Here is a 20,441-nt window from a genome sequence, read left to right on the forward strand (position 1 = left end):
GGCTCAGGAAAAAGGAGAAACAAAGAGAAGAAAATGTTTCCTCACGTTGGAGGCCTGACTCAGCTCTTAAATAATCCTTACATCTCTGGTCACTCCTGAAATGAATATTGAAAATATTAACTGTAATTTATCACACATTTAATAAGTGTCAGGTACTATGGGAAGTGCTTCTATGTACATTTTTGATTGAGGTTGTTAGAATCTCCATTTAACAGGTAGAGAAAAAGCCTCAGATTAAGCAGCTTGTTTAAGGTCACACAGCTATTAAGTGCACAGTTGGGATGTAAACCCTGATGGTCTGTTTGACTCCAAAGCTACTCTTTGGCCCTCAAAGCTCCAGTCCTCCCTACCCAGAAAGGCTAGTAGTGCTTGTTAGCTTCAGTTCAGACAGCAGCTGGTGACAGATTGTTTGTCTTTGCTCCTATCTACCTGCTTTGCTTCAGAGGTTGCTCCTCAACCCTCTAATCTAACTCAACTCCATGGAATTTTCATTATAAGGTAGTAGGCAACTAACGTATTGGACGCCTCCTAAATTCTAACCACTTATGCCAGGTGTTTTACATGCACTGTTAAATAAGTTTAAGCTTTGTAAGGTTTTTCGAACAGTGCCTGGCACATAATAGGTGCCACAAAAGTGTTTAAGTGAAATGAACGACGACAAAAAAATGAACTCTAACATGGCAATTTGCCAAGACTCTGATGACAGATTTCTATTACTGAAATCCTGCTTCTATCCCTTACCAGTTGCATGACTTTAGCAAGTTGTATGTCTCTGAGCCTGTTTCTTTAATTGAAAAATGGAGATAATAATTGTACCTACATCAGTGAGCTGTTGTGAGCATTAAACAAGACAATGCATAGAAGTACTTAGAATAGTGCCTGGCAGGTAGTAAGTGCTCTGTGTGTTAGTTACCAGTTTGTAGTCCTAATAAAAGCCCTGTGAGATAGGAATTGAAATAAACTTACTTCCTCTAGCTAGATGTTTATAACCATCATTCAACCCTGTGGATAATAACCCCCCTTCACTCCTCATTTGTTATCTGTTGCAGCACTCATGGATCGCTCTCTGGCCTAGGACTGATGGGAATAAAAGATGAAGAGGAAAGCACCATCCCAAACATGTCTTTGTGAGTCTGCCCGCCACTTTCCATGAGCCATTTCTTATTCCTCACAGGCAATGGCAGAGATTGTGGTCAGGCCGCAGCCTCTCCAGGTTGCCAAGCCTCTTCATCCAGCAGACAGCTCTCACAGAACTACTTGGTGTACCAGCTAAGGAGTCTAGTTCATTTATATGGCATGTACGGATTTTCAATAAATGCCTAGATTTCAAGCATTCCTCCTCTTGAGACAGTGAGAGGAGGAAACCAGTTTATTCTTTCTTTGTGTGAGCGAGCTTTTGTACACAGGTGTGGTAGCAGATGCTGGTTCCATGTAGCACTCCTGTTAAATGGTACTTACAGGTAAGGAAGCCAGGAGAAACCCCAGCCATTGTGTCACTTGTCAAAGTTGTAACAGCTATGAAGCAAATTTCTCTAAGGCAAACTTGTTTCCTTATTGACAGCTGTTATAAAGTGGGGGGGGGGGGGGGGGCGGGAATTGGCTGAACTAAAAATCTGGCAGCTCTACCAGACAGAGGAGAGTGGAAGGCTCTTTGAGCTTTTGAACAATGCTGGAAACCCTCTGCAAATTCCATTCTTAGGAATGTCTCCTTCCCTTCAAAATGAGGCTTCAGTGTCACTCTTCACCAGTAGGTGCCTCCCTCACACCAGATCTTTCCTTTGAAACTGAAGCTTCAAACTCAAAGCCAGTACTCCGCTCTGCTTTTTAATCAACTCTAAAAACTGATAACCTTGTGTGTTAGAAAGGACATGGGCACAGCACACAATTCTAAAAAAGTACAAGCACGTGTATGTGTGTGTGTGTGTGTGTGTGTGTGTGTATGTGTATGAATCTCCAGGGGAAGAGATCTGCAAAAGGAAGCAACAGAGCTCTGGATCCAGACTGCCTGGCTTTGAATCCCAGCTTTCCTGCTTGTTAAATTATGCAAACTTGAATAAATTAACATGTCTCTGCTTGGGATAATAATAGTACATAGCTCATAGGATTGTTGTGAATATAAATGAGATTATGCATTCACAGTACTGTACATGTAATGTTCACTAAGAAAGTTTTGGCTATTATATGAAGGGCCAAGAGTTACAGAATAGTATATATAGTTTGAGGCTGTTTTTGTAGGAAAAAAACATACAAAGCTATGCACAGACTTGTAACAAAATCTGGAAGGCTATAATGCCAAAATGTTTACAGTATTTTACCTCTAGCAAGTGGGATTAGCAAATTCATTATCAAATCCATTTGTGTGTGGGCTGGATTTTTTTAAACATTCAGCATATATGCTTTTATAGTTAGAAAACAATTCTACTTAAAATTAACTCTCAAGATTGAGCATTTAAGGCAATGTTTAATCCTTTAATCTACAAGATCTGGCCTTATATGGAAGTTGGGAACCAGGAGCCAGAACCGAAGAGTCTGATTTGGATTTGGGGCACTGCAGATTGAATCCCTCATCAGGAGGAAAGTTCCCCAGCTTTACTGCCAACCTCTCCTGCAAGGCTCTGAATAAAGCCAACTCTTTAATGGCTGACAGGAAAGTGTCCTGGCACTTTATCAGTCACGTTCCACTAACCTTGGCCTATGGCAGTTCCTACCAAGACCATCTCTCTAATTCTCAGACTTTTCCATGGAGCAGCTTGAAACCGACAGTGTTGCTGGATTCCTTCCCGCCCAGCTGAGTTCCAGGGCTGTGCTCACCTCTTGAGGCTGCAGTCCTGAAGAACAAAATAAGTGCTTGCCTTTGGACAGACAAGACTGGGTTAGAGCTTCAGCTCTGCTCCTGGGTATTCTTGGGCAAGTCACTTAATCCCATTTGAGTCCATTTCCTCAGCTATATAAAATGAGGAATAGCTACTTTTAGGGAGAATTCAAAGAGCCAGTTTGTGGGAAATGACAGAATAGCAGACTATATGTGAATTATTTTCCCTCTCTGAGCCTGTTTCCTTACCTTTAAAACAGGGACCTTAACCCATTGCCATCAAATTGATTCTCATAGCGACCCTGTAGGACAGTGTAGAACTGCCCCATAGGGTTTCCAAGGAGTGGCTGGTAGATTCGAACTGCCGACCTTTTGGTTAGCAGTCAGACATCTACCACTGCACCACTAGGGCCCCATGGGGACTTTAGTACCTTCTTATTAAATCTGTTATTGGGATTAAATTAGGGAAAGCCCAAATGAAGTGCTCAATGGGAGGACATTTTACCAAGGATCATTTTCCAAATGCAGAATCTCAGAGCACATTAGGGCTTCCTATACTCCTTTTTTTTTTTATACTCCTAGGAATAGCCAATGCCATTTCCTTCTGGATGGGTGGGGCTGGCAGTTTCTCCATGGGCCCCCAACTCCAGAACTCTACCGAGGTTGGGACCCGGACCACAAGGCCTCTGAGGCCTCAATCTGCACGCAGTGTTCTTCCCTCAGCTGGTGCTCCCACCTTTTGGAAGCCAAAGCTGCCAACTTGGCCTCTTACAAACACACATTCCATTCATAAGTGCGTTTGTGCATTTTTCCTCCCACACCCTTCTAGACTGCGAATACGGAGCTGCCAAGGCAGCTGCCGGAGAAGCAGCTTCTGGGGTTTCTTTTTGTTTGGAGGGGGTGAAGGGGAAGTGGCAAATCCAAGGGTTTTTTTCAGAACTCTTAGTTTAGGCTTTGCATGTACTCCTTTTTCTGGCCTCCCCACCCACAATGGGGTTGTTCAGGGCACTCAGCCATGTTCATCTTCATTTCCTTTTGTCCCCTTTTTGTAAATAACCTTTTCTCTATGATAAAAGGAACCCAAAACCAAACCCGCTGACGTTGAGTCGATTCCAACTCATAGCAACCCTTTAGGATAGAGAACTGCCCCATATGGTTTTGAAGGAGCGCCTGGTGGATTTCAACTCCCTTTTTTTTTTTTTTTGGTTAGCAGCCGTAGCTCTTAACCACTATGCCACCAGGGTTTCCTTTATTATAAAGGATGCCCATTAACGGAAATTTTAAAAATCCAGGAAATTAAAATCACATCTAATCCCATCTCCTAGAGTCAATAACTGCCAGTGTTTACCATCTTGTTTCAATACTCAAAAGCAGAGTTTTCACAGCTATATAATATTCCAACATGTTGATGTGTCATGAGTACTAAAATAATCTATTGTTGACACGAAAATTCCCAAATGGTGCTGCCAATTATACTCTTCTTGTACATCTTCGGCAGATATTTCTTTAGGAAAAATTCCTAAAGTGAAATTACTGGGTTTTACATCCAGAAAGGTTTTTACCATGTTTGTTAGCATGAATTTGTTTCAAATCTTTACCAATTTGATAGGCTAAAGTTTGTCATTGTAGGTTTAATTTCTATTTATTTGAATACCCTTTAGATTGGCATTCAACTTTTTTCGCAGAAGCTTTTTGGCCTGTTGTTTTTCTTAAGTGAGTTACCCATATCCTTTGCCCATTTTTCTATTGGAAAGCTAAGTACTTTTCCATACTGAATTTTTAAGGGCATCTTAGGGATTTAGTGTCCCTTTGTCAGTTAAAGTCTTCACTGATCCATAGATTCAATTTAATATCTTCTGACAAGTATATGTATTTTTAATGATTTAGTTTTTACACTTACACCTTACCTCCCCCTTGGCATTTATTTTGGCATTTGGTTCTTTTTCCCAATTACTCAGATGATTTCACCCAGTTATCCATCATTACTTACTCAGTAAAGGACGCCTCCTTCATTATGTAAATCCACATGTACATTAGTCTGTGTCCCTGTTACATTGTCTTGCATTAGTACTATCTATTTTATAGCTATTTTAATCTAGCGGCAGTACCACCCCGGAAAAGCACAAGCCCCATGGGGAGTCCTCATCTGCATGAATTACAAAACACCTTAGAGAGTTATATGCCCTCTTGCAAACTGCATTCCTGCCATATTCCACTGGGATTTTCTCAGCACCCCTAAGATAAGAGACTGAATCAAGGTCTGAACGTTGCATAAAGGAGAATGTTAACCCAGGTGGGAGCTTTATGGCTTTCATAAGACACAGCATCCTCCGAAGTCAAAGAAAGGGAAAGGGAGATTAGACAGGCCCCCCTGCTTCTCCTTCCAGGCTTACCAACCCTTGGGAACCTATGTCAGAACCCAGACGTAAAGGGGAACTTCCAGAGCCAACCCACCATGTGCTGTGGCAAATGGATTTGAGAGCAGAGGCCAGTGCTGAGGTGACTTCTGTACTCCTCGAGACCCTGTGCATCTCCTTAGCATAGCAGACCTTTCCTGCTAGAAAAAGTAAGCTCCATGTGTAGTTAAGTTTATCTGGTAAGTGTATGAACAAGCTGCTTGTTTCTCATCTAATTAAAAATTAACTGTAAATCTGGACAGCACCGTGACAACAGTTTTGAGTTGCTTTATACAAGCACCAAAATCACTATCCTCTACTTTGTCACTCCCAAACCTGTTTGCGAGGCCCTGGCTAGACTCAAAGTGGCCACAAAAGCCCAACAGCCAAATGGGGAAAGAGTACACATTTTGGGGATATACTTTTTAAGTGAGAAAAAAGTCACCCCCTAGGTTTCCTTCGCACCCCCATCTGATGCTACACTTGGTAATAAAGGAGGAAGACAAAAACATTTCAGTTCACTGAGGAAACCTCAAAAATCTGTCCCTGGCTAGAAAGATTTCCAAGCCCCTTCCAACTCAAAAATAAAATCTAATCCCACCACTGTACTTTTAGGAGATAGCATTTTTAGAAGGCTGGGAGTCTTGGGGGATGCCATTAGGGCCTCCATCAAAGAAATGAGTAAGATGGCTGGTCAATAGCTTTCCTGTATATAAACAACTATACAGAAAATGCAATAGAAGGAAGCTAAGGGGGATACGTGTTTTACCAAAACAGACTTCTAGAACGTAAAACAAGATGGTGCTATCGGGAATCATGTAGTCCGAGCTCCTTCTGCCCCATTCGGCACAAAGGGAAGTTGAGCCTCAAGAGGAGCGGCAACTTGTAAGAGGTGACATATGACCATGCCAACCTCCCTCTTATATTTTCTGGAGCCCCCTGCATTACTCACATGACATCTTTTGTGGAGAACCTTAGGAGAGTGCTTACATGTTTTAGGAACTTAAGGGAATTCTTTTAAGTACTAACACTTGATACAATTAACGTTCTCTTAATTTTATAGATGAGTAAAAGGAAATTCAGGTTTACTAACTTCAAACAGTGGCACTTGGCAGTCCTTTAAAGCCAGGTTCACCTTGTCTCCTTGCCTTAATCACTTCTAATCGGTTAGGTCTAGGAGCCATCCATTTTACACAGTGCTCAAATTTACTTTTTATTCCTCATGGGAATCCACATGAGTTGGTAAGGTAAGACTGTCTAGACAGTTGCCCTGTGAGGACTCTTACTCTTTGCCTACAAGTACTGGGACCCCAAAGGCCACCCTGTTAACGCTTGGTGAGTGGGAGGTCAATACCCATGTTTGGAATCTGGGAATCCTGTACTATCTGGATTAAATTTTCCAAATCCAGTATCACGTTGGGAGAGGCTCCCGGTAGTTCAATCTTGCCCCAGAATAAAGTCACTGCTTTTTTTTTTTTTTTGCAGAAATGTCAATAGTCAAGTAAACAAATTTATTAAATCCAACAGCAGGTAACCTTCCAAATTAAAAAAAAATAATAGACATCGAAGACAAAAATATGTGTAACAAGTTAATAAAAATATTCAAAGGGCCATTTGGAGAGTGCAACAATGCAGAGAATACAAACAAAAGTATTGACTTCTGTCAAGTTTGTACAACCTCAGGAAACGGACACACTGGTCACAAACCAAGAGGGATCCACAAAGGTGGAGGGTCACATGAGTAGTGTGGACTCATCACCTCAGCGGGTTAAGGCAGGGTATCTGTAGGGTCAATTCATCCAAGCCCCATTTGCCTATTGCTTCAAATTCCCCTTTGAAACCTAGAATTAGATTCATTAGTGCAACAGGTTAAGAACAATTATAATCACAGATTCAGGAGCCTGGGGACCAGAGTCAGAAGAAAGAGCTTCTCCCAGAGCAAGTATATGTGTGTTGGGAAAGGAAAAAAAAAAACCCACAGCAGCAGCTGCTGAATGGCTTCCTTTGGCAATATCCAAGATTTGTGTTGACAGTAGTGGGGAAGGACAGTGGGTAGCTCAGTTTCCAAGAAGAGAGAAGTAAGGAGGACAAGATGCCCCGGAACCTGAATCAAGCAGAACCCATTTGAACCATCTTGGCTTCTACAATCAGTGCTCAAACACATTTTTTTTTTTCCCCTTTCAAAAAGGAAGGAAAAAAAAAAAACAAAACCCTGCTGAACTTGACCAAAATGTAGTCCCAGTCCCGGTTAAACTGGATATATGCTAGAATTACAGCTTACCATGGGAAGAAACTCTGAAGGGGCTTGGGAATCACTTCCATCTAACTCAGAAAGTATGGAATAAGAGGAGGATCAGTGTGGCATGTCCTCGGGGGAGTTCCAGTCAACACACTTCAACCGTAAAACATCTTGTCTTTTCAGCCATTTAAACAAGATACTCCTGAATTTCCTTAAGGAAGACCTTTGTCAGTTACCAAGATGTTCAAGTCATCGTTAACCAAACATAGGAGACACAAGAAAAATGGAAAAGCAGGCAACAAAAGACAAACCCAAAAAAAGCAGCAGCAGCAGGTTCCTTCCAGCCCTTACCTTCTAATCGGGTTTACCTTTGGGCTTCCTTGCACTGAAGACCTAACTTTAAATGTGGTAAACCAAAAGAGGTGTTTTGGATTTTAAACTTTTAGACAAGTCCTTACCCAGCAACTTCTCACCAGTGTTTGCTATAATTTGGCAGTACATGAGGCCATGAAATCAACTATGGGGTCCCACACTCTGCAGCCTCCAGCACTCAGGACTGAATTTTGGTACCAGGCCCTGGAAGATCAGTATTGCTTCAGAGATCGATTAATACTGTGTTGCTTAATTCTTTCTTCCTTTTCAAGGCTAGTCCACACCTTCGTTGAGGGAGTTTAATATCGAAAATACACCCTTGTACATTCTCAGCTGGATTTCCCTGGGCCTGGGGGACTTCATTGAAGTTTGGATCTTTACCCAGCTCTAGATTTTTCTCTCTCCCTTACTAGAAGGGTAGGGATGGGGCCTTGGACCCAATTCAGAACGTGGGCACATCTGGCAGGGATGAGGGTAGAGCTGCTGGGTCACAGCTGAAGCACAGCAAAGTGTCATTACAGGAGGAGGGGTTAAGAGTGATACATTCAGATTTGGCAGGGATGGGGGAAAGCAATTCAATGAAGCAATGCTTCATCTCATACCAGCTTCCTTACAAATTGCTAAAGAAACACCACAGAAGCTCACAAAGCCATTTGCCAAAACCCAAGCAATTTCCCAACACACATTAATTCCTTCTATTTGTTGAGGTTACCCTCAGATGTTGGTTTTCAAACTGGCATCCACATCCTGCCCCTTGACAGCACCCTGAAGTTATACCATTAGAGTGAAGGGCCCAGGGCTTACCTAAGGGGCATGCATTTGGCTTCTTCCACAAAATTACTGATCGCCAGTGAAGAACAAACCTATCGCTAGGTTAAGAGGAACAAGGGCTTTTTATTTCCCAGAAGTGTAACTGCAAATACTACACACACCTCACCTTGAATCCCTTTGCGGAACAGCTTCTGCTTTTCCTGTGGTCATGAAAAAGTCAAGCATTGGCCCAGAGCTACTGCAGAAGCTTGACTTCCTTGTTGAGTATCAGGGAATCAAACCTGGAAGGATCAATCTCTCCCTGACTGTTCCCTTTTCACCAGGCATCTCATCTGTACCTCTGTAACAAATGCATCATTAAAAATAGAATAAAAAATAATTCTTTGTAATGGCTCCTTGGCTAAGAGGGAAGTCCCTGGGTGGTACAAAGGGTTCCTGGGTGCTAACTGAAAGGCTAGAGATTCAAGTCCACTCACAAGTGCCTCAGAGGAAAGGCCTGGCAATCTACTTCCAAAAAACCTGCCATCAAAAACCCTACGGAGCACAGTTCTACTGACACATGGCGTGGCCATGAGCTGGAACTGACTTGGTGGCATCTTTTTGGCAGGTGTGTTTGTATGTGAGCTGAATTGTTAAAAAAAAAATTCCGCCCACTATATAGTACACCTAATGCATGGAATGAAGGATCCCTGGTGACGCAGTGGTTAAGTACTCAGCTGCTAAACAAAAGGTCCTGGGTTCAAACCCACCACTGCTCCCGAGGAGAAAGATGTGGCAAAGTCTGCCTCCATAAAGATTTACAGCCTTAGAAACCCTATGGGGGCAGTTCTACTCTGTCCTATAGGGTGGTTATGAGTCGGAATCAACAGCAATGGGTTTTAATGCATGGAATGCCTTCTTATAGGCTAGAGAAGGAATTCAGTTCCTCCAGAGTCCTCAGCTTCCTCCTCCTCCTGCACGCTTTTTTCCATACACTCTTCTGACCTGGAACAGAAAGAACCTTGCCTACCTAGGAGCAGCCTGCCTTTCCCTCATTCAACCTCTGGCCAATCCAGAATCGGGAAGATCTGAGAGTGGAGACTGGCTGGATGAGACGGCAGTCTCTTTAAGACCTCAGTCTAGGTACCCTGACTAGAATAGAGCCCACAGAACCTGTTGGGGCCCTCAGAGACTCTCTTGCACATGAGTGGACATCATGTCTGATTTAATGAGAACAAAGCCAGGCACCTGGCCTGAGACTCCCTTCAACTTCCCAGCAGTATTGCTAACCTACCTTGTGGCTTATTTTAAATGTTTCTCAACTACCCCTGTAGATGGAACAACTGTCAGGGTTAAGATTAAAGGGGGAAAAAAATCAAATTCCAAGTACATTCGCTATGTCAATGGAAATTTTAGAAAAACACTGACTGCAGAAACTTCTTAAATACTCATCTTTGCAAAGATGGGAGCCCGAAGTTTTAAGGATAAAGGAACTCAGAATGAGCAGTTCCTGCCTGGGAATGAGAAACACACACCCCCGGGTAGGGCAAGAGTTAGGAGTGGAAACTCCAAACGTCTAACAGAAAAATTCTTATTACCTCATGAGTATAAATATTTTTATATGATTTTATTTAAAAGATTCCCTTTTCAATCTGTTCCCAAGTGTTGGAAGCTGAACTGTACAAGTTCCTGCCACCCAGTACAGTTGTTTGAGGATGTATTCTTTAAAATGGAAAAAAAAGAAGGCCCTTAGGTAGGACCAGAGTCAGCTCCTCAGGCCCCCGTGCGGCAATATGGCCCAAAGCTGGCCTTATGGGGCAAGTACTTGAAGGAGTCTGAGGTACTGGGCCCTCGTTCTTGTGAGGCAAGGGCTGAGAAAATTCACCTTCTCTTTAGTGAAAATGGTCCAAATTCAGATTCGAAAGCCTCCTTCATTCTGGCGTTCCCTGGCGCTCTTCTTATACTTTATGTATTGAAGGCAGCTCCCTCTTTTATGGCCAGTTTTAGCAGGCAAAGGAACAATGGAATATAGATACATATATGTGTATATATATATTTTATATAGGTAAAATATATACATATTTTATATATGTATATACACATATTTGGGGTTGGGGGAAGGAGAGGAGGGTCATGTAAACCTAAACAGTCATCACATTACCCCAAATGAGCCTGACTTAACAAAAAAGGTAATAAATAACTCCTGGGGCTTCAGTGACAACATGGGTGCAGCAAGAAGGGAAAGGGCACACGTTTTAACTATTAAATACACTTCCATATTTGTTTGGCAGAGCTCAGGCCAGCCCCAGGCTTCTGCACTTGCCAGACAAGTAAGCTGATGATATTCAAAGGGAAAAAAGAAAATTCAAGCAGAGCTCCATACCACAGTTTTCCTTCAAGTCATCTGGCTGGCAGGCAGTTTCCCGACCACCAGGAACAGAAACTTTGGCTCCAAGGCAAATGAAAAAAAAAAAAAGTATTTCCACTTACAACATGAAAATACAGAAACTTCATTAAAGAAAGAAAACTATCAAAGAAGTCTACTTCCGGCAAAACTGAGGTAGCGCTGCTTTCTCTGCATCCGATGCTTAAGTGGTTCTCAGTACAATGCGTTTAAACAAGTAACTGCTCACTTGGCTGGCAGGGGCAGCATTTTGATGGGTAAACTCAACATGAAATGCAATAGGTCAAAGAAGGAATGAGCAAGAAGTGAGGGAAATAAAGGTTTCAGATAAATTAGCTTAAAAGGGGGTTGTCACCAGACTACAGATGCTCTCAGCTGGCCTTGGCTCACCAAGAGCTTTAAACTGTCTGGGAATTAATGCAACGTGGTTAACAGTTAACACTGCTATTCAACTCTGCGTAAATCTTTAAAAATAATTATTACAACCTAAATTCAACCATGTAAACAGCACTACACACAGTACAGACCTGCCCTGAAAAACAGAATATGCAAAACTGAGATCTGGCACTGTATCATTTTGTAATGTTAATTCAACCTAACCGTCCCAGCCCCCCACCCTGCTCTACACCCTACCCTACCCCACCCCAAGAAAAATCTAATTTGTGCAAGAAATGGCAGGCTTATCCTATCTGAAGGCTTCAAAAAAAGATACACAACATGTAGCCAGGTTCAAATATTTTGGGGGACCCCCAATGAAAGAAATAACCAAAATAACCAAAAAATGAAGAAAGTGCCTAAAACATGATACAGCATTTTAGAGCCCTTTCAGATACAAGGCAGAGAAAGGTGTAAAGTAGAAAATATCCGGATCTTCAGTAATTTCCAGAAAGGTCCAATTCCTCAGGTGACTGCAGGGCAGCGGGCAGATCCTTCCTGCTGCTCCTGGCTCGGAGCTGCTAAGTCTGCTCCTCAGGACACAAGCCTTCAGGCCCTGAGCTGAACGCACCTCTTCCTTCCCCTTCTCTTTTCCTTCGCTCCATTTCCCACTCCACAAAGGTATCAAAAAGACTTGGCCAGGCCTCATCTTCGCTGTAGTTGCTGAGGTCGGGGCCGATCACCTGAGTGAAGTTAAGGAACATGTTCCAAGTGTCCCGGGAGATCCCCTTGATCCCCGAGGGGTTCTCTGTTAGGAAGTGTAGCCACTGGTCCAATACGGGAGGATTGTTCTGAGTAAAGACTAGTTTCCACAGGGCAATGGCTATTTCCCGATGCAGCGACCGCTGCCCTTCTTCAGAGTCCAGGCCAAACTGAAATGTAAACCGGTAGAGATCCTTGAATTTGTCCTCTTGTTTGGCTTCTATTAAGAGGCTGGGGAACCGTGCACAGATCCCATCAATGCTGTCTGCACTTATTGCTTTGCAGCCATCAAAAAACTCCTTCCTGCAACAGGAAGGAAGAAGGCACAATTAATAATTATTACAAACGACATCACTTACTGAAAGGAACAGTACAGTAATTAAGAGCATGGGTTTGGGGCAGGACAGCCTCAATTTAAATCCAAGTCCAGCACTAATTAGTCTTATTTCCTCATCTGTCAAATCGTGAGAATACTTCATAGGGTTTTAATAAGGACTAAACAAGTTAACATATGCTAACTGCTTCTAACAGTGCCTGGCACATGGTAGGCAGCTGATTGAAAACGGTTCATTCATTTATTCATTCATCTTTCCAGAATTGGAACTAAAAGATCTCCTGCTCTATGCCCTGTTCCCATTCTGGAATAGTGATTAAGCTGCAGACTCTTTCTTCCCCCCAGACGGGGAGTCTTCCTGCTTCCCTTCTGGCTCTCCATGGGTTGGTTGGTTGGGGTACATTTTTTATGACAGCCAAGGGAGAGCTTTGGAGCCAAAGATTCTGGATGAACCTAAGGAATTCTACCACCAGTCATCAAAATTCTGTTATCAAGGGGCGGGGGTCTGGGGACCATGGTTTCAGGGGACATCTAAGTCAACTGACATAATAAAATCTATTAAGAAAACATTCTGCATCCCACTTTGGAGAGTGGCTACTGGGGTCTTAAATGCTAGCAAGCAGCCATCTAAGATGCATCAATTGGTCTCAACCCACCTGGTGCAAAGGAGAATGAAGGACACCAAAGACACAAGGTAATTATGAGCCAAAGAGACAGAAAGGACCACATAAACCAGAGACTACATCAGCCCACAACCAGAAGAACTAGATGGTGCCTGGCTACAACTGATGACTGCCCTGACAAGGAACACAACAGAGAACCCCTGAGGGAGCAGGAGGGCAGTGGGATGCAGCCCCCAAATTCCCATAAAAAAAGACCAGACTTAATGGTCTGACTGAGACTAGGAGGACCCTGGAGGTCATGATTCCCAGACCTTCTGTTAGCCCAAGACAGGAACCATTCCCACAGCCAACTCTTCAGACACGGATTGGACTGGACTGGACTATGGGATAGAAAATCACACTGGTGAAGAATGAGCTTCATGGATCATGCAGACACATAAAACTATGTTGGCATCACCCATCTGGAGGGGAGATGAGAGGGCAGAGAGGGCCAGAAGCTGACTGAATGGACTCAAAAATGGAGAGTGGAGGGAAGGAGTGTGCTGTCTCATTGAGGGGAGAGCAAATAGGAGTATAAAGCAACGTGTATATAAATTTTTGTATGAGAGACTGACTTGATTTGTAAACTCACTTAAAGCACAATAAAAATTAATAAAAAAATTCTGTTATCGAAGATACAAAAATTGTGTATGTACTTTTAAAATCTCTAAATTTTCCAGCTTACAAAGTGGCTCACATTGACCATCTTCTCAAGGGGTGCTATACCCACTGAAGAGATGAGGGTCTGAGGCCAAGAGAGTAACCTACCCAGGGGCACATAAACTAAAAATTACATAGCTGGGTCTCAAAGTCAGTTCTTGTTATTCATAACCCAGTGTGCTCTGTAAACCACACCATGGAGTGACCCTGCCCTGCCCCACAAACCACCTCGACAGGGACACAGGAGGATGCAGACACCTACTACTTGATAACTGCAGTCACTGTCCTTGTTGGCACACAGGCCTGGCTGAGGGCACTGTGCTAAGAACTAGAGGATGCCATGGGGCAAGTAGCTTCGTGGAGACACATGTGTATTCCCAGTGGCACTCACCGCAGTGGTACTCACAGTCCCTGGCATGTGATAGGTATATAATAAACATCAAGGGAGTGAATGAGCGAGTGGACTGGCAAGTAAAGGAGTATGAGAGAAGTCTGAAATAGCCATGGGGCTGGACAAAAGCTCAGCACAGGGCACACCGTGGATTATTCCTCATTTAACTCCAGGCAATACTGGTCCCTGCCTTATTCAGAGGCTGCCGGGTAATGCTGTGAAACGCCTAAAATCTGACCTACAAATTAGGCAAAGGTTTATCCTGTGACAAGAAATGCGGGATACACGAGAATCAGATATGAAGCTTTGTCAAAATACAAATGCCTAGGCCTTCCCCTCCAAGACTCCTACTGAGGAGGTCTGCTGTAGAGCCAAGTCCACATTTTTTAAAACCTTTAAGACTCTCTGGATAAGAAGCATGAGTTGGCTCGAAAAATTTAAGCTTCAGAGAAATTGGTTGGAAAATGAAAGAAGACTTACCCAACCCCCTATGAATCCAACTCGGTTATATCCTAGCTGGGCACCACTGCCCAATGGTGTTCTCTTTCCTCCTTAGCTCACCTGGTGACCTGAAATATTTGTGACTAACCTGGTGAATTTGCACATGGTAGCAGCCTGGAACTTCCAAGCCAAGAGCAGCACTCGAAATTCCGTGGGGTCAACACACAGGTCATTGCAAAAGCGCTCCATGCCTTCCTCCAAAATTGCATCCTCCCGCTCGTCCTTGTAGCGCTTGAACAGTTCTTCCAACCTCTGCAAGGAAGACTCCTCGGCATTGGATTTGGGTTCCCTCCCAGCATCTCCCGACGATGTCGGCAGCTGGCAGGCGTCAGTGGCGGCCTCTACCTTCTTGGTCCCATTGACAAGGATATCCCCACCTGGCTTGCCGCAGGCTGGCGCCTGTTCCTCGTGGTGGCCTGCACCCCGCCTGCTCTGTGACTTGCTGCTGGAGTCACGGTCTCCATTCTTACTGCCCAGGGTTGATGAGGGATTCTTGCACTTGGTGACACACTGGCCCATGGTGCTGGCGGCCTGGCCTTTAGAGTGGCCCCCTCGGGATCAGATGCCCTTGCTGCCGCTGGCCCGTGTGCCTCAACATGCCATCAGCCAGAGGAGCCAGCCCACCTAGAGGAAAAAGCAGAGAACAGTCACCTCTACACAAGGGAAACAAGGTATGGACGCTACCCTCCTGGGACTCCCCATTGGTGCACCTGGCTTTTTAATGAGCCAACAAAGCACCAAAGGACATGCCCTGAGACTGTCCCTCATCCCTCCTTCACAGGCCAGCTCTACACCTTCACCTTGGAAATGCAGTTTTCCAGTGCCAGGGCACACATGGAGAACTAATAAAGGAAATTCCTAAAATTCTTAAGGTAACATATGTTACAAAGAGGTTGATTCATGTGCAGAATGCATCAAGGGAAGACTACACTTTTGCCAGGAAATATTTCCGAAGAAATCTGTCTTGCCAACTTGCCATCACATAAGAAAGTTATTTGAACCTGAGTTGAGCCAGAAAGTGCAAATAAAAGGTTCATCTTCCAGTCCCTAATGTTGGAATTCTCAGATTTTCTTTTTAAGTAGGATGAGTAGGGAGAAGGGGGTGGCCATGACCAAGATCGCTAGTTTCCTAAGATCTAAAGATGATGTAAAGGATTTGCAGGGTCAAAACTACAAACAGGGCCCTAGCCAAAGAGCAAAGGAGAACTTGTCTGACTTCTCCAAATTCCTTTCTGGGGCTATCCCATACAGTAGGTGAAGTGCTCATCCCCGCCTTTCCTCACCCCACTTTCACAAGCCATCCACCAAGCCTGTACTCCAAGCCAAGTAACCCAGTCTCCGAGCTTCTTTCCTTCTCCCCCTCAGGTCCTCAGTGAGGCTGAACACAGAATGCAGGCCAGGCTCACACTACACATGAACCATCTATAGGTGCAGTCCTCCAAGGGGGCACCTCCACTTTAAAAGAAAGGCAGAATTATCTAAATAGTATCTCTAAATGATAGGATAATTGCTAGATGAAGAAGAAAAGTCCGTGCTGATACATAACAAACTGTTTATGGTACCTTATTACATGATAACTAAAGTGTTTTTTAAAGAATTGCTAGAAATTTCTGAGCTGGAAGTGAAGTGATTTCTCTAAGACTGTCTATTTGGGATCCTTGTATTTCTCCCTTCAACAAATCTGCTAGGAGATGCATTTACAATTTAGTACTTGTAAAATTTTGCCAGCTGCTATAATAATAATTGTGTGGAGACACTGGTGGTTCAGTGGTAGAATTCTCGCGTTCCATGCAGGATACCCAGGTTCGATTCCTGGCCAAAGCACCTCATGTGCAAAATCACCCCTGTCAGTGGAGGTTTGTGTGCTGCTGCGTTGCTGAACAGGACTCAGCAGAACATGCAGACTAAGAAAGACTACGAAGAAAGGCCTGGCAATCTAATGCCAAAAATCAGTCAATGGATCAAAAAACCCTATGGATCACAATGGTTCAATCACAACCGATCATGGAGATAGCACAGAAACAGGAAGCGTGTTGTTCCATTGTGCCTGGGGTTGCCAAGAGTCGGGGACCAACTCAATGGCAGTTAACAACAAAAACAATACCATAATAATTGCAACCACTGAAGTTACTATGCAACAGAAATTTGGACCAGGAGCGAGGAGAAGTACGGTAGGGAAAGCCAACCCCAGACCAAATCCAAGACAGTCCCCACGTCTGGCTCTAAAGAACTTTTCTGGAGAATTATGATCCAAATTAAAATCTCACAGGGGACTGGCAGCATGGTAAAAGAGTGATTTTTATGAAATGCCAGAGCTTAAACATCATGATAAATGGAAAAAATACTTAAGTCGTCAAGGGTTTCATTTTATTTGGATCCACAATCAACGTCCACGGAAGCAGCAGTCAAGAAATCAAACAAGATATTGCATTGGGCAATTCTGCTGCAAAAGACCTCTTTAAAGTGTTAAAAAGTAAAGATGTCTCTTTGAGGACTAAGGTGCGCCTGACCCAACCCACGGTATTTTCAATCACCTCATATGCATGTGAAAGTTGGACAATGAATAAGGAAGACCAAAGAAGAATTGATGCCTTTGAATTATAGTGCTGGTGAAGAATACTGAATATACCATGGACTGCCAGAAGAACAAACAAATCTGTCTTGGAAGAAGTATAGCTGGAATGCTCCTTAGAATCGAGGATGGCAAGACTTTGTCTCATGTACTTTGGCCATGTTATCAGGAGGCAACAGTCCCTGGAGAAGGACATCATGCTTGGTAAAGTAGAGGGTCAGCAAAAAAGAGGAAGACCCTCAACAAGACGGGTTGATGCAGTGGCTGCAACAGTGGGCTCAAGCATAGCAACGATTGTGCGGATGGCACAGGAATGGGTAGTGTTCCGCTCTGCTACGAGTCAGAACTGACTCGATGGCCACCTAACAACAACAACATAGCTTCAAACTATACCTGAAGAACTTAGCTTTCTCCACATAGTGCCTGGATAAATTTGGGGAATGTTCAAATTGAATTTTCTCTAAGATTAAGTTCTGAGGGTACAACAATCTTAAAATGAAGGCCGAAGCCATTCCTGTAGTTTTTGGAGACTATTCATATCAGGGTGTGTCCCATTCTCTACCTTCAAAGAGAATAAATGATAAGAAGAGATGCCTACACATGCCCTTGAAAGACAAGCAGTTTCGCTGAGGCTTCAAAAACACACAACAATCCTTATAAGGTTTTGGTGTGGAAGATGACAGACCCAAACCAGGTTTTTTAAAAAGTCTCTTCTTGTTTTAAGAGCATAGCTAGTAAGCAAGAAACATAAATTTGTAAGATTTTAAAAGGCAAAGGGTTAATTCTTGGAAGGCCATCATACAAAGGAAGCAACTGTTCGAGTTGAATTGTCTCAAAACAAATAGGACTATACCATGTGGAGGGTCTGGTTTCCAGATTTGTGTTTCTAAAGATTAGAGTGCTGAAAGAAACAAAAGGCCTAAACTTACACAAACCCCACATGCTCACAGACTGGCAACTCTGATTCCCAGGCATGCTGACTCACCAGGGTTTGCTGCTCAGCTTCTGCGGCTGAGGGAGGCCTGGGGAACCCAGCGAGACAAGAGGATTTTCTGATCACCATCTGACCCACCCACCCCAGACCACTCAGCCCCACCCCCACTGGACACATGCTTCCTTACGCCAGCTTCCTCCAAACCCTGGCACGAAGGCCTTCAGGTAGGAACAGAACAGATGGGGCTTCCAAAGAGGCCCTAATCCCATTTACTCAACCAGCCCACCACAGACCAGCATCTGATGACCTGACACAGCAGAACCAGCTGGAACCTTGGCTTTTAATATGCCTTGCAAATGAAAATCAGGAGAGGAAAATCAATTTAAACAGATGATCAATCAGCAAGTGCAGCAAGATGGGGCCCCTTTCATCCATCCTGTCCTGGTCTGTGAAATGACCCCACTCCAGTTGAGTTTTGAGGTGAGTGGTGGTCTCAAACCCAAAGGAAAGGAATTTCCAATCTGACGGTGAGTTCAGCTGTGTCCTCTGATTACCCACCCAACAGCCTCCCTTCTTTTGTGACTACTCCTTTCTCTAGGAAAACACTTTTGGTCCCGGGGCTTTCCCCAGCCTCAGTCATGGCGCCCAGCCCTGTGTCCCAGGCTGGCAGCACTTTAAGTGTTTTAAGTTGAAGGTCTCCCTGGACCCACGAGCTGCTGGCTAATAGCTAATGATATGAAAAAAATCTAATGATAGCAGTTATAAATTATTGAGCACCTGACATGGTGCCAGGCATTACGCTATGCAATTTATGCACATCAACTCATATATCCTCACCACGACGTCATATAAAGACAGGGAAACTGAGGTTCAGAGTGAAGTGCACATCAACTCATATATCCTCACCACAACCCCATATAAAGACAGGGAAACTGAGATTCAGAGTGAATTGTCCAACATCAGATAACACAGAACCTGGGTATGTCTGACTCGAGAAACCATGACTTTTACCACTAGGCTAGACTGTTGAGCCCACCTACAGCAATGCTCGCAGGGAAAGCCCACCAAGGGCTGGGCCCTGAGCTCAGGAGTGACACCACAGCAATTCCAGAGCAGCAAGTCTTAGCATCAGCCACTGGAAAGACAGCAACACACGGTCTGTGCCCAGTGCTCAAGAAGGGAGGCCTCCCCACTGCTCTGCTGTGATCTAGGCAGGCAGGATGCCCTTGAGGTCAGCCCCACCAGATGGCCAAAATCTGTGAAAATTCAGCCCATTAGAACGCTTAAGAGCTCCAGCTCTAAAGTCAAAGCCCAACTGCCAGAGGCTATTGTTCAACTCAGTGGAACCTGAATTTTCTCAAATCTGTAAAATGATCATCTGCCTCAGAGAGCTATTGTGAGGATTCAGTGAGAATACCTGGTACACACAACCTGACACACAGAAAACACTTGGGTATATCATAGTTATTATCATTATTAGCAACCGGGTAGAATCTGATTAGCCTGTTGGAAGCCCCAGCTGTTGTCCTGTCTGAACAATGGGTTCCAGGCCTCAGCTTCCCCAGGCCAGCCAGGACTCTTAACCCTGGCTTGAGCCTTAGCTGGGGTCCTGCTCAAAAACAGACCAGTCTCATAAAAAGACAACCTAGAGACTGGGAAAAAAATCTTTGGGAACGACCTATCTGTAAGGGTCTAATCTCTAAAATATATAGAAAACTTCAACAACTCAATAACAAAAAAGCAAACAAGCCAATTAAAAAATGGGCAAAAGACATGAACAGACAGCTCACCAAAGAGGACATTCAAGCAGCCAACACACACATGAAAAGATGTTCACAATCATTAGCCGTTAGAAAGATGCAAATCAAAACTACCATGAGATATCATTTCACCCTTGCTAAAATGGCGCTGGTCAAAAAAGCAGAAAGCAACAAATGCTGGTGAGAATGTGGGGAGATTAGAACCCTTATCCACTGCTGGTGGGACTGTTAAAAAAAAAAAAAAAACTAGAAATAGAACTACCTTATGATCTAGCAATTCTACTTCTAGGTATATATCCTAGAGACTGAATAAATGTGACATGAACAGACATATGCACACCTATGTTCACTGCAGCACTACTCACAACAGCAAAAAGACGGAAACAACCTACGTACCCATCAATGGATGAATGGATAAACAAAATGCGGTACACACACTACGCAGCTATAAAGGCTAATGATGAGTCCTCAAACCATCCTACAACGCGGATGAATCTGGAGGGCATTATGCTGAGTG

The 20,441-nt window shown here is 43.8% G+C and overlaps 2 protein-coding genes across 11 annotated transcripts in view; one reads left to right on the forward strand and one right to left on the reverse strand.

Moving 5' to 3' along the window:
• REXO5 (RNA exonuclease 5) overlaps window positions 1–7,430 on the forward strand; it is a 39,707-nt gene extending 32,277 nt beyond the window's left edge. For both annotated transcript variants that reach the window (XM_010598428.3, XM_064295657.1), the window contains 2 exons: window positions 1,050–1,127; window positions 2,482–7,430. In XM_010598428.3, the coding sequence (XP_010596730.1) occupies window positions 1,050–1,127; window positions 2,482–2,533 (130 nt within the window). In that variant the 3' untranslated portion in view covers window positions 2,534–7,430. The remainder of the gene's footprint in view (window positions 1–1,049; window positions 1,128–2,481) is intronic.
• The window catches only part of DCUN1D3 (defective in cullin neddylation 1 domain containing 3), a 53,105-nt gene continuing 39,369 nt past the window's right edge, over window positions 6,706–20,441 (reverse strand). For all 9 annotated transcript variants that reach the window (XM_064295661.1, XM_010598432.3, XM_010598429.3 and 6 more), the window contains 2 exons: window positions 14,747–15,282; window positions 6,706–12,413 (listed from right to left, as the gene is read on the reverse strand). In XM_064295661.1, the coding sequence (XP_064151731.1) occupies window positions 11,930–12,413; window positions 14,747–15,177 (915 nt within the window). In that variant the 5' untranslated portion in view covers window positions 15,178–15,282 and the 3' untranslated portion in view covers window positions 6,706–11,929. The remainder of the gene's footprint in view (window positions 12,414–14,746; window positions 15,283–20,441) is intronic.

The sequence above is a fragment of the Loxodonta africana genome, chromosome 12, assembly GCF_030014295.1.
Source record: "Loxodonta africana isolate mLoxAfr1 chromosome 12, mLoxAfr1.hap2, whole genome shotgun sequence".
NCBI lineage: Eukaryota > Metazoa > Chordata > Mammalia > Proboscidea > Elephantidae > Loxodonta > Loxodonta africana.